The sequence below is a fragment of the Montipora capricornis genome, chromosome 3, assembly GCF_036669925.1.
Source record: "Montipora capricornis isolate CH-2021 chromosome 3, ASM3666992v2, whole genome shotgun sequence".
Taxonomy (NCBI): Eukaryota; Metazoa; Cnidaria; class Anthozoa; order Scleractinia; family Acroporidae; genus Montipora; species Montipora capricornis.
Genome location: NC_090885.1, coordinates 72591107 through 72606106, shown reverse-complemented (window position 1 = coordinate 72606106; position 15000 = coordinate 72591107). Strand labels below are relative to the sequence as shown.

The following is a 15000-nucleotide window of genomic DNA, read 5'->3' as shown; positions in this document are numbered from 1 at the left end:
AGCTGCATGTTTATTCCTTATTTTCTTGAAGTTTCCATTGAATGAAAAGCAATCAGAACGAAAGTACATTCTATATTATAACATTTGATGGCATTCATAAAAAAATATTTATTAAAACATCACTCGTCCAACGGATGACCTTTGGAGTTCTTAGACTCATCCAGGCGGGTTTTGAGTCGTCGGAGACGACCGGACGACTGCGAATGTAGATCCCTGGGTACTGCTTGCTCTTTGCCTTATACATATCTCTTCAGCTTTGCAATTTGAGCACTTACGCTTTGTTTCAATTCTTCAAGCACCACTTTACCACCTTTTTCCTTTATTCGGTATTTTCAAGCTGCCGAGTTATTTCATCTCTTGTTGTATCTCCTGAGGTCACTCTGTCTAACCTGCTTACAGTGTATATCCTTCCTCAGCAACTTAATTTTTGATGGAATCCTCCTCTTCCACCAAGGTTTCTTCTGTGGTTTGTTTTGGTTTGACCTTACTCCCCAGCTGGGCGGCGACTGCAATCGCTCCTGCCCGGAGGAGTCTATTATTTTGTTTCCGTTATGGATTTGGTTTCAATGAATCTCAAAACTGCATTGACTTCCCCAGTTGCTCTTTTCATTCTTGACCTTTCTATATTCCTTAAGTTTGGTAGTTTTTGAATCTCCTCTTCCCCCATCTGGTCTATGATTAAGTTAAGGATGGCAAGCTTATTTTCCCCACATCCCTCTTCTCTCATTTTTCTAGCTATCCCCTCGTACTGGTAATATGGTTGTTCTGTGCCCTCCCCCTCTTAATTCTCCAACAACACTTTGTCTGCTTGAATTCCCTGCCCCTCATTCTCTCCCTTTAATTCACCCTCATCTTCCTGCATGTCCTCTCCATTGGCATTAACCGAGATGCTCCTCTTAATACCTTCAATCTCTATGTCTGAGAGCCACTTATTTGAACACCCTTATTTCTCTTGCTTGGTCTGCCAGCCTTTGTTCACTGGCTTAATCACTCACTGAAAAACCCATTAAAACCCTTTGACATCCAAACCGGCCTAAACCGGCTGGACTGAGTATTTTACTCTGTCTAACGCCATACGATTTTACTCGTCGATGGCGAACCCCTGGGAGTCAATGGGTTAAATTAATCACTCACTGAAAAACTATGTGCCCATTAAAATACTCCCTCTGCATTCCAAAACGTGTACAAGGTGTAAATATCACTCAGATCTCCATATTAGACTGTCCGTGCCTTAGTCCAAAACAGGAAAAAATGAATAAGCCCTCCCCCCTATTACATGTACATTGTATATGGTATTATCTTTGTAGGGCAGTGGTCAGCTACTGTAAGTGACTCAAGTGTATTCATTTTGAGGTTGCTAGACAGGCACTATAACTTTAAGTTGCGCTTTTTTAACTTTAATGACAAGCTACATGTATGTGTTGCAGTTAATTTTTCGTTTCAGTTAATTATTTTTTTTAACTAGGTTTTTTATCAACTGTCTAAAAAAAGGATGTACAGCAGTACATGTGGTTAAAAAAAACAGGGGCTTGGTTTTTTAGGGGGACTAAAAAAAAAGGGAGAATGTCCTCTTCTCCGTTCTACTTGTCCTACCCCTCCCTCATCTTCCCCCATTGTCCCTATCCTACCCCACCCTTTCTTCACAGATCCATCCCCACTTACCTTCCAGTTACCTGCCTCCTTGAATACCCCTTATGACCACCCCCTCTACAACACTTCTCACAGACAATTCATACTTGTCAAAACTTTTCTTTTTACTCATGAATCCAAACTTGAACTTGAACCCCTATCTCTGGATGGTTGCTTAGACTTAAATACTGCTTATTGATCAGCGCTAATCAAATGGGTGCTTAGACTTAAATACTGTTTATCAGCAATATTTGTTGACAGTCTGCAGTTGTTATACACCTCCTGGAATGCTAACGTACAACCTTACATGAAAGTAACTCATTAAAAATAAGTGCTCAGTAGCCCAAATCACTCAGCTGAGCATTTGACCCTAATCACAAAAATTTGTTGGCCTTTAAAGTGCCCCTGTGATCAAAAAAACCACTTCCTTTTTTCATTCAGATTTTGAAAGTGTGTTTGCTTAACACCTGACTGGCAAAATTTTGAGCTTTGATTTTTATCCAAAGGCCGTTTACTTTTAATGTAAGTTTTGGATTTCACGGTCCGCCATTACTCACGTTCAAAACTGACCGATTGGACCTCAGACGGTTGGATCCAGGGAAAAGTGACGTCAGAGGCTCACTAGCTTAAAATTTCAGCGTGTGAACGCAGGTTATTATATATGCAAAGCGTGAGTTTAAAAGTCTGAAAGCCCAAAACCCCTGTGCTGCATATTAATTCTGCGGCGTACACACGTATTGTATTCTTAAACTAGTGAGCCTTTGACGTCATTTTCTCCTCGATCCAGCTCTCTCAAGAACATAATGTTAGTAATGGCGGACCATTAAATAGGAAAATTACAGTTAAAATAAAGAGGTGTCTTTTTGAAATCAAGGCTTAAAACTGGGGGTCACTTAGTGTTTTGCTAACATAGTTTTGAAATCCAAAGAAAAATATGAATTGATTTTTTGGTCACAGGGGCACTTTAATAGCACCAGAGAGAAAAGGTTTTCCCAGTTTTTGAAAAATTTACCTCGTTAAAAAAAATTACCTACATGTAATTAAAAAAATATCACCAAGTTAAAAATAAAATCACCTAGTTAGAAAAAAAACTATCTAGTTGAAAATCAAAATAATCACCTAGTTAAAAAAAAAACTAACTAGTTGAAAATAAAAATTAACTGGAAACAAAAACTAACTGCAACATAATTCCTTTCAAGGGCATACAATTACATGTACATGTATTCTAACTTGTACACATGGAAAGATCAGTGTAAATACTTCGACTCAAACTAGAAAGAGAATTTTGATGGTAAATGTAACATTTCTCTGCAGTGTCAAAGAATTCATGCAGTTTACAAGTCAAATCCTTGTGGAAAGGACAAGAGTGAATGAAAGAGCTTCAGTCAAAGAACAAGGTGTCCAGTGATGTTTTTTCTTTCTGTCCAATTATAGTGTTCAGTATTGCGATCCTGCCATAGTTTTGCTTAATGCAGTATTGTTGTCTAACTTTCAGGCCTATGATTGGGTAAAAAATTGAAATTGACGTAGTATCACATTGAAATGGGTTGCTCATGTACATGTAAGCTCAGTCATCACCATAAATTCAGTTCATGTTTGATTATAATATTAATTATTATTATAGAAAGATTTCATGTTTTTGACATCTGAACTTATCTTATCGTCTGGAAAAGAATGGAGATCTTCAGAACAAAGAGTTTACTTTTCACAGTGCATTAAATTGTGAAGAAAGTATAAAAATAAGATACAGCATTTGACTGTTGACCTTGACTTTTAAGAATGGAGATGTCAATCTGGCACAAACTGATTTTTTAGAGTTTTATTAATTTTTTGTATGTAGCGGATGTAATACGTATCTGTTATTGGGTGTAACTTTTGTACCTTGTAGAATTTTGTACAATATACTGTACTTTCTCCCAACTAGTCACCACTATAATGGGATTGGGGTACTGGCATCTCAAAATCGCAATATTATTAGTTTATATAGTTTTCCAAGAATCAGAAATATACAAGAAAGGCTCTCCTTAGGAGTACAAGCACTACTGCAAGTGCTCTTAATAAGGAGAAGGCCTTCGGGAAAAACAGCACAATTAGCTCAGGGTGTGATGTGTCAAAATGACCCCTTTCTTTATGGGTGTCAGTGGACATGCCATTTTTAAGAGAAGGCCCCCAAATGCCACATTTCAAAAGCAAAATTGATGATCATATTAATTTTACTGATGACTTCATGTTGCCATTATCCAAGCTTGCAAATAATTTTTCGCTATAAGCCTGTCATATGTCAGGCCATGGACAATACAAGGTTTGACCTGACATGCAGCCACCCTGGTCAGACAAAAATTTTAAATGTTTCCACACTTATTAAGTGGGATGCCTGTAACAGATCACTTTATAAATTGCCCAGTGTCTCAGTTTCCTTTTTTTTTTAATTTTTAAAAACGTTTTCAAATGTTTCAGTCTTTTCCATTGTCCACAGCAGCCAAAACATGGTAGCCTGCTATTTAATTTAACGTCAGATCTGAAAGTAGTTCTGCTCTAGCATGATCTGAATCACTTGCAAGGGCTTCTGAAGTAAAGCCACTTAACATTAAGTTCAATCTTGTCCCCAGACAGTTGTCAGCACTAAAAACACGAACTCTGGTCACTTCAAAAATGTGCGCAGTCGTAGTGAAGGTCCATTTTTGTAACTGTTGACAACTAGTGTTGTTTCATATAGATGAGCCAAAAATCTGTAATTCTTGGATGTGGCCCAAGTCTGTGTTCTTGGTGCTGACCGAATGAAAAGCGGACCCTAGGGACGAGATTGCTTTAAGTCAAGATTCATGTGGTAAGACACCACTGTTGCTGTTCAAATTATTCTTCAGTCACTTTTGGAGGAATTTTAAGAAACTCTTTCAAGATTCCATTCAAATGTCTGAAGTTCCACAGGGAAATAACTGCTCTTCTCCGCAAGACAAAGCATTAATAAACAATCGAAATAGCTACAGGTGATGGTCACGCGTGACATGGTTCGGGCAAATGGGAACACTTCAAGTTGTCAAAAACACAAAATTCCTTGCAACATTCACCAGATGTACATACGATGCGCTACTAATTGATCCCAACTTGTGTAATAGTATGTACTCTGATATTTCTTGGCGACCAATCAAAGCTAATACAAGCCACGCATTTTTAGAAGTTTCTTTAGACCATAAATATATTAAAAAACAGCATTTTAATTGTAATGTTTGAAATATTCACATGCACATGTATTTTCCTGACCAGTGAATCACAGACAGGAAATCACTGGAGCATAGTAATAATGCAACCACGGACAGTCCACCAACATGGCGTTATCAAGTGAAATACTCATGTTGTTGCTTTCTTTTTTTGTCACTCTAGTCAAGCAAAATACATTAAAATTAATGTTGTACAAACCTTGAAATGTTTCAGCTTTTGTTTGTGCATTTCGCAATAATGTTAACTTTTCTAATTTAGTTATTGAAGTCGCGGTGAGGAATGTAATTCGAGTCCCTGAAAATTTGCTGTAAAACTGGTCATAAAATCTTATCAGTCTCAGGGTTTGAGCCAGCTTTATTGCCTCAGGAGACAATTAATTTTGTCCCTCTGTGGCCCTTGCAAAGGGACAAATAGGCAACAGCAGGGGCAGCCCTTGTCGCCCCCAAAAGGGTTTTTCTTTCTCGCCAGCCAAAAAGAGTGACAAAAGATCCTGTTATCATTGAACCGTAACGACTTGTGATCGTTTAACCATTTCGTCTGGAAATTGCAAGGTTTTGAATTCGGAAGTTGAGCATCATTTTCTTCTTGCGATTCTTCCCTCGTGTGTGAATTCGTTTTCAGTTTTTTCTTCTTCTTGGTCAATGGTTTTTACGTCTTTCACTTCCATAATAACTAGAGATTTTCTTTGTTGCAAAGAATAATTTATATCCGTTGAAAAACCGAGCAGGGCACTTCAGTCCACAAACAAAACAAGCTGTAAACATGTGGGTATCAAAAGCCAGGCATGCATGCAACGCAGTTCCCATTTTACTTATAAATTGGGTTAAAAGATGATCCTCACTTGGTTATTTGTATTTCAAGCCATCGATTTCAAACAGGAAAATGTGTTACAGGTTTGGAATGCTGTTTAATTAAAGATCAAAACATGAGAGAATAGTGTTTTTGATAAAGCACTGATAAATGATTTTTATTCAGTTATTTTCGCGATGATAATAGTAATATGAAAATGTGAAATACTGGCCGGCAAAAAAAACACATTATTTTTAAAATTACACCGTCCTATAGTTTTCTGATCGGTATGAATTTGCATAAACTTCTTCCATTTAGGAACAGTACCGTTGTTGACTTTAGTACAGTACATTGCAGTGTTATTTAATTTAAATCAATGCAAATTAGCTTTTGGGAAACGGCTTGCGCAAAATTTGAAATTTGAACTGCATGGGCGGGAGTGTTAACATATCTGGCGTAGCGTTACTAGTAAGACAACATGAAATGTAAGCTGTAAATGAAAACAAATCAAAATGAAACTAAGCCATTATGCATTATGGCTGTATATTTAAAGGCCACCTTTCTTTCTTGCTTTCTTGAGTGAAATATATATTTTATTTCGCATCCTAACAGAAGACTCTGGTCAGCCTGTCCAGTCAGACTGATCGTTTGGCAGTCAAAACCTCAAATTTACTGGACAAATGTCTGATGACTGGGGCTTATTTGCAGGCTTGATTATCCAAATGATTTTTAACCTTAATAGATGTATTTGAACGGATCTGCCTTCAGTAATTTTTTTCGAAAATTATAGGGAAAAAAGTAGCTGGCTTCCCTGAGTGAAGTAGCCATCTCTTTTTGTCGGCTTTCAGTTCTTATTGAAACCACTGCATTTATTTACAGTTACACATTTACAACTTGCTTGGCTCATATTTTCCTCTTTCAGAATATGTTTGCCACGTGTTTGTGAGATCTGATTTGTTAGGAGGTGTGATTGTATCTGACTCTGAATATCCACAAAGAGTTGTTTTTACTCTTTTAAACAAAGTAAGTAGCACAGAAACAGCCTGCATACTATAATGAAACCTTGTTTAAATAAAGATCATTATTGTTTTTATTGTTATTATTTATTTTTCTTTACTTGTTATTTTTATCAAAAGCCTGCAATATCTCAGACTTACATATCTGCAAGGGATATCCCTTATGATCCTGAAAAGTTCTGTTGGGATCTTCAAAGATCTTTTGCAAGGAAATTGAAGGATGATTCAATATCTTGCCAAGAAAATTGTAAGCAAAAATTGGGCAAAAATTTGAGGATCTTCTACTGCAGACCTCAGCATTGGGGCACAGATCTATTTGCTCAGCTTTGCTGCCACTTTTCATTTATTTGATCTTTCCATTGTCCTGTTTTGTCAGTTAGTCAAACTAACAAATAGATGGCTCAGTTGTCTGGGAGGTCACAGGTTTGAACCACAGCCAGACCAACACTCAGGGTCTTTAAATAAGTCTTTTGGGATAAGCAGGACTTCATGTATAAACCATAGGCCTCGTCTCACAACACTTTTTAGTAACATGTAATTCTGTGTGACGTTAAAGAACCCACACATTGTTTGGGAAGTTGAGTAGGGAAAATACATGTACAATCATGTACATACAATGTAGTGTCCTTGTTGTTCCAGCAGGTCCACGTCAGGTGTATAGCTGTCAACATACCGTAGTTATTCAGTTATAAGGCGCACGGTTTTTTCAAGAAAAATCTGTCTTTGAGTGGCAAGTTAGTGCTAAAATTGGGGTGCGTCTTATAGCCAAGTATTTTCGCACAACAAAATCTTAAGATCACAATTTGAGAAGAACTTGCAGTTTAAACAACACAAGAAAAGGACACTAGTTGTCTATTTAAACAGAATTGTGCTTTTAGAGACCTTTAGAACACTAAACGACTTGAAGAGAAAAGCGAACAAACGGAAATTTGCATACGTGCTTAACAGCACGTGCTCAGTAACATGATACCCCATGATAACAATAAAATCGTTCGAACCTTGTTTCGAATTCCCAGAATCGTGTTTGTCGTTCCCATGAAAAGTTTCTTCTCAGAACAAACAGTGTGGAGATAAAACATACCTTCTTCCTTCATTCAGCCTTTCTTGGGCACTGAAATTTGCATCCTTGGTGGCGTGTTGATATTCAGCTGTCAAACACCTTTGAATATGACTTTCGGTGGGAGTTTTTCGCCATTCGCTTTCGTCTGAAGTCTGAACTCTGACTATTTATTAAGTCGGAAGGTTCTAATGCGTGACTTTTCACTTTTGTTTATGTCAACAAAAAGAGTTTGCATGCCAATTGTGTAAGGATAATAATTATTGTTCTCAGATTCATCACATCCTTTTGATAACTCTGAATTTTTTGGTGCGTCTTATAACCAAGTGTTTTCGCGTAATTTTCAGTTTGAGAACTTAGCTTCATTAAATTGCTAAGTTTGGGTTGCGTCTTATAACCGAGTGCGCCTTACATGTATAAGCAAATAACTACGGTAATTATATAACCTGCTTTAACATATAAACAAAACAAACTGTGATATACTGTGGTGACAATATTATGATTTGGGCTCAGTCATATTAATTTGATTTTCTGGCATTATTTTGACCTTTCAAGGTGAAAGGACTTAATAGTGTATTAAAAGTGCAATATTATTATTGTCAATGACTGTGTTGCCAACAGGTTCTAGAAGATTTTTGCCAAAGATTTTCACCATCAGTTTGGAAAACAGCAGAACCGAAGTAAGTTGCTATCTTTTTAACTGTAAGGCCGGTTGGCTCAGTTGGTTTAGCATTGGACTACTGTGTGGGAGGTCATGGGATAAAAACCTTTGGCCAGAGCAACACTCAGGGTCTTAAATAATTTAGGAGAAAGTGCTGCCTTTGTAATTACATCTGCAAATGGTTAGACTCTCTAGTTTTCTTGGATAAGGATGAAAGGCCATAGGCCCCATCAGGCCTTCAATATTCATAACTCTGTGGGACGTAAAAGAACCCACATACTATTCGCAAAGAGTAGGGCATGGAGTTCCCAGTTTTGTGGTCTGTTCTCTATGGTATATCATGGTTGGGAGGGTAAATAGTTGGAGATACGTATAAGCTACATGTACACCAAGCTACTCTAAAATCCGAGGCTAAAGAAAGATATTAGTGGCATATCATACCTTTTACAGGTACAGTGTAAGTGTCCACAGTGGTGCAATAACTAGAAGCCTTTGCATAATTTGACAAAATTATTTTGTTTATAATTATTTAATAATGCTCTACTAACAAATCTTGAAAATTAAATGAACCATTTGCCATTGAAACTGTATTGGTATTCCTTTGTTCTCAACAGCACAATTTCCTGGCCAGAATGCGAGAAATATTTGGAAGAATATCAGGTACTCATTTTTGCCAGTACAGTAGATTATTTTTTTAATACATTGTTAGATTATCTTGGTTTTGCTCCAATCGTATCTATAGATGGTTTTCACTCACATGACTTGATGGCCATTTTGGTCTACAAAACAATAGAAAATATTTGCACATAATTTGCAGAAAAATAGAGTTCAGTCCCCAAGGGAGAGGATGTCTATTGTTCTAATACACCAAAATGGCCGCTGTGACGTCACCTGAAAACCATCTATACATGTAAACAAAGGATAGACACACCTGGTCAAGTAAGCAGCGAGTTCACTGCACTCAAGAGCAACCAAGGAATAATAATTTTTAGGGCTCAAATAGTATTACTTTTTTTCATAATCCAATAATTATTGAAAATTAATTTTAAATATACAGATCGTGAACATTGTTTTCTCTCACTACACAAATTAAGAAATAATATTTAGGAATTGCACCACACTTTAGTTCTAAGACGTAGTAATAATCAGTATTATTTCCTTCATCTTGCAAAAAATCTTGATCTCTGTTCTAAACTCAAGCTTGGTTGTATTTATCTTTCCTCTGGATGGTTAATCACTCTTATCAGAGTATTATATAAACACTAATGAAATACATGTACCAAGTGAACTTTCACACGAAAACATATAAAAATTGCGCCTTCGATATTAAAGTGAAATGATTTAGTATTTCATTGGTGTTTACGTTTTCAACACTCTAAGAGAAAATTAATTTCGTACATACATGTATCTCTGCACGGCCAATGATGTAATATCCTCTATAATGTATGCCTTCAGATGTTGAGTTTGTGCAATTTTCTCAACAAATACTGACCCCTTTTGTTAGTTTTTGTACTCTTGAGTTTTATTGCTAGATGCAAAAACAAGTAAAATTTAATTATTCCAGAGGGGTCAATACTGTTCAGGCCAAACCAAACTATTGGGGCAAATTGGGCTAGCACAATGCAAATTTGCTGAAATGCACAAACTCCTGACAAACAAGCACATAATTACAGCACCGCATTGCATTTTTCGATGCTTTTGTCAAATCACAAAGACATGATTATGCATTAAATTTTGCTGTACGGAACCTGCCCAGAAACTTCCTGAGCAAGCAGGATATGGCACACATGAAACAAAGATTGTCAACGATCCTTTTGTTTTTTACAATTAATTTCAGAATCCACGGCAGGCAGATGCTATGACAAAAGTGCAAGCAGAACTGGATGAAACAAAAATAGTCTTAGTAAGTTTTTGTCTGATAATCGACTGAATTGAAGAGTCCGTACAGTTTTATAATAATTCTGTCCAGGCAACTGCCTACCTTAACCTTTTTCTTCCTAAGAGTGACACTTGTAGATTTGGTAGATTTTTATGTCTGTCAAATATGGGGGGCGTGTTTATGGGTGGATGTGTGGTCTGCATATCTAACAAGAAGTTAACTTCAGGTAGCAGCTGCTGGATTATTTTGTATTAGGGCACAAAGGCTGATGAATTGTATTTGTTTTTCGGTTAAGATGTCTTTATCTCTCAGATCCCCAAGACTACCATCTCAATATAATGTCAACATAATTATGAGATATGACATAAATATGACAATCATGACATAATTACATGTACCGGTATGTGTACATCAAATATGGAGGGCTTGTTTGTGGGTGTCTGTGGGGCCATCAATTTTTCCTGAACCCTGGTCTGCATATCAAACAAGAAGTTGACTTCATGTAGCAGCTGCTAGATTATTAAAATTTTTTGTAACAAGGCAGAAAGGCTGATGAATTGATTGTCTGTTTAAATTCAGTTAAGATGCAATCTTTCTCTCTCAGATTTTCAAGACTACCATCTCAATAATGTCTAGACATAATTGTGAGATGGTATGGTATTGAATATAGCTTTATACATGTATGTGTTGTATCATTTTTGTAAACTTAACTTGTTACTTCTGCTCAGACTTTGAAAATACATGTAGATTTGTGGATGAAGAGCTCAAAGTGTCATTTTTCAGTTTCAGGTTCTAAAATAATAGAACAAAGGAATTATTTAGTTTGTATTTTGTACCTTGTATTCAGCATAACACAATTGAGGCAGTGCTTCAGAGAGGTGAGAATCTTGATGACCTTGTAGAGAAGTCTGAAGGACTAACTCTTCAATCAAAGGCCTTCTACAAAACTGTAAGTTCAATTTTCAGTTTTATTTTTATTTTTATGATGTATTTAGGCCACTAATAACCTTTACAGGTGTTTCTGTTTTCACTGAACCTTCTGATCAAAAGCATTTTCATATAGGAAGGTTATGAATGTGAGCATTCTATAAAATTAGGTTCCACCACAGGGAGTCTGCACAATCTGTTTGTGTAACCTTTTGTAATTTTATAATAAATGTTTTGGATTCACCGTTTGCTTCTTCTGTAGTGATATATGTATAAATAATTATGTGTATGGACCAATTTTAAATCAACAATCTCATTGTATTACCTTACCTGTGGTGTACTGTTGTTCTCTTGCCTCAGAAATGGTATTTTGAGCGATTTTGAAGATTTCGAGTTCACTGTTTACTGTGCCTCTCAATAGAAGGACAAGGGGGGAAGGTGATTTTTGAACAGCTCCAGTGCCAGGGCAATTTTTCCTCAGAAAATTGCATCACTCTGCTTTCAAACTACGCAGGAGAATGGCCGAAAGATTCACACTTCTTCTCGTGCCTCTCACTCAAAAAATTCATTCAAACGGCTCAGAGCTAGCCCCCGAAGAAAATCAAAATCCCATACCTTCCAAGCAGTCAAAATGCGTAACACTTTTCACACGTGCCAGCCTCAAACTGTCCTGCTGATTGCCTCTTTCTGATCAAGGACGCCATTATTTTTGATCAGTCATAGTTTAACGTTGTCCAACCCGATAGCTCAAAATACCACTTCTGAGGCAAAAGAACGACAGTAGACCCCAGGTAAGGGTTATTAACATATTTATTATCATTTTATTTATTATCATAATCATATTTATCTCTATCTACAGAAGAAGCAAATCGTGAATCCAATACAAAAATTTTATTAGAAAATTACAAATGGTTTAATACACAAACAGATTGTGTGGGTGCCCTATGGTTCCAGACATTCATTTGGAGTGGTGATCTCAGCAACTAAGGATGGTCTTGGGAGAGGTGCCTCTAACCCTTTGACGTCCAAACCAGCCTAAACTGGCCAGACTTAGTATTTTACTCTGTCTAATGCCAGACGATTTTACTCGTCAATGGAGAACCCCTGGGAGTCAATGGGTTAATCACTCACTGAAAAACTGTCTCCATTAATAGTGGGCAATCCTGAAGCATCATTAATTTTGCAACAAACCCTTGCCGCAAAAACCACCAAATGAATAATTATTATTGCTATTAATCACAATGATTATTACGAGTGGAATATTAACCCATTGACTTCTGGGAGTTCCCCGTTGACTTCTGGGAGTTCCCCATTGACAGTAAAATCGTCTGGCGTTGGACAGAGTAAAATATTAAGTATGGCGGGTTTTGGCCAGTTTTTGGGGCAAAAGGGTTAAAACTAACCAATACTGACCTGATGGGTTGGAGGATTAGAAGGCATAAAACTGGCAGTGGTTGGTCGAAGGGAAAGCACAGTTACAACTGAAATGCCTCAACTTAAGTCCCCTTGAGTTTGGGTAATGCCCCCATGGAATCGTGATCCAACATGGCTTACCACTGACCTGGAGCAAAGTCTCAACATTAACCTTTCGTATTAAAATTATTGTGTTTAGCCTTTGACATCTGTGTGGTAGAATGCAATAGTCCAACAACTGAGCAAGTGACATTCAATGCAATAATTTACATTATAATTCCACTATGACGTCATTTTACCATATTTGGTCAAAAGAGCGCGAAAACTACATGTATGAGTTGGTATTATACACTCAAGTGTCCCGGTTTGACCAGTTTAGAACAGAGCAAGTACGGATGAAATAGGCATTTTTCAATTGTTTTCAACACAATGCAAAGCCTGCGAATTTAGCTTGTCATCGCTTGTTACTCATCATTTCATTTATCCAATCAAATAAAGGACATTTGGCTGGCTTTTTGTGCCGTTTACATGGTTCACATACACCCTGAAGGACAGATGATGCTTTTTTTTAGCACTCTAGCACCAAATAAAATTGAAGCAAATACCACCCCTTTTGGAGTGGAATAATAATTCCCTATTAGATGGTCTAACAATACTCACGGACATTTTGCTCATTGTTCGTATTTTTTTCTCACCCAATATCCGCACGTATTTTACATGTATGTTAAACCATCATGTAATGTATGTATTCTTAATTCAGTCATCAAGTGCGATCATTGATTATAAGAAAAATTATTGTGCAGGATTAATTTTTGTCACCTATCATCATTTTCTCAGAGGTGTTGGGTTTTTTTTCCTTTTAGTTCTTTTTGTAGAGCTTTTAAACGTTTTTTGTCACATGATTTGCCAAATAGTTAACATACAAAACATTTGAATTAAATTATCCTTTGTTTCCTTAGATTACTTATCAGTGAATCCTCTGTCAACTTTTTCCAACAAATAATGAATAATATTTCAATTCTAAATAAAGTGTATGCTTTTTTGATAAGGGTCATTAGTTGTTCTGGCATCTACTGGCTACTGGCTTCTGTCATTGACTGAAGCAAAGGCAGACAGCATGACTTTATAGGGCCCACAGGCCAGCGGGACACACTAGGGACCTTAAATAAGGACGACAACAACAGTTATGAGAATGCCACATAACTTGGGTTTAACACTTTGATACATTTGTTTCCCATTCTTGTCTTGACAACAATGCGAAATGATCAAATTTGAGGTCATTTGAAGGACGAGAGCACCTGACATCCACACGGTTCTCATCAATTTTGTTCTTGGAATAATTTATGTATACATTCACACTTTCCAAGCCGAGCAACATGGAGTCATCTCAAAATTATTTCAGTAACAGGAAATAATATTTTTAGACAACGTTCTCGTAGCTGTCGTCATCGTCCTTGCTTAAAGTCCCTGTTGTCTATTCAGGACATCGATAAATGACCTAGTTCCCAGAGGTTCTAGGAACAGCTGTAGCTCAATGGGTGGAGCATCCAATGGGTGTTACAGAGGGCATGCATTGGAATCCTGCAAAGTCTCCCAGATGATTTTTCAGTTGTCCTTTTGCCAACAACACTTTTAACAACACTGTTATAGGTTGAATCTTCATCCCCTTTTTTTTTTTTTTTTCATTTTGATGTAGTGTGGCACATCTATATTTCCTGAAAACAATGACTCTGAAATTTGTTTTTGTACATTATGTCAAACAGGCAAGGAAGACAAATTCATGCTGCTGTATCCAATGAAACAAGGAATCATTACAAGATAATAGTTATTTTTGTATGGCAGATAATAAGAAGGCTTCAGTTGTTCACGAGGTGGATCATGGTGAACACCACTGGATAAATCACCATCCAGTGGATAGACAGAAGAACTGCATCCATGACCATCGGCTGTTTTTGGCTTTTGTCTAATCACAGCATTATTTCTAGGGATAAACCATGCTTTCTGGTAACTTCATGAAAACATTATTGAAGATCATGTGCAAAGTCAAGGGAATTAGATAAAGTTGAACAAAAATGGTCTATTTTTTTCTGTCCTGAACCTCATTACTTTTAGGTGAAACTAGTAAATGAAACTAATGTATAGACTGTGAATTGTTAAACACTTTGGCCCGAATTTAAAGAAATAAATACCTCTTACTAACCGAGTTCGAGGTCCATACTGGTTATGGACTGAGTTTTTTCCTGTTGATTTATGGCCCAAGCACGAAGCACGCGGGCCATAAATGAATGGGAAAAAAACAAGGAACGGTAATTTGCAATACGGATGGAGAAAACAAGGTTAGTAAGATATTTATTGTATCTCTGAGGTTAATCTGGTGCGTGGGCAAAGAATCTGGCCTAAGTCAAGCAAA

General features: G+C 36.9%; 1 protein-coding gene across 1 annotated transcript in view; it reads left to right on the top strand.

The window, feature by feature from the left end:
• Positions 1-15000, top strand: part of LOC138043979 (synaptobrevin homolog YKT6-like) — a 17828-nt gene that overhangs the window by 2464 nt on the left and 364 nt on the right. The window contains exons 2-8 of the mRNA XM_068890525.1: positions 2944-3026; positions 6560-6660; positions 8332-8390; positions 8986-9031; positions 10209-10274; positions 11098-11199; positions 14354-15000. The exon at positions 14354-15000 is cut by the window's right edge and continues 364 nt beyond it. Of these exons, the coding sequence (XP_068746626.1) occupies positions 2944-3026; positions 6560-6660; positions 8332-8390; positions 8986-9031; positions 10209-10274; positions 11098-11199; positions 14354-14389 (493 nt within the window). The 3' untranslated portion in view covers positions 14390-15000. The remainder of the gene's footprint in view (positions 1-2943; positions 3027-6559; positions 6661-8331; positions 8391-8985; positions 9032-10208; positions 10275-11097; positions 11200-14353) is intronic.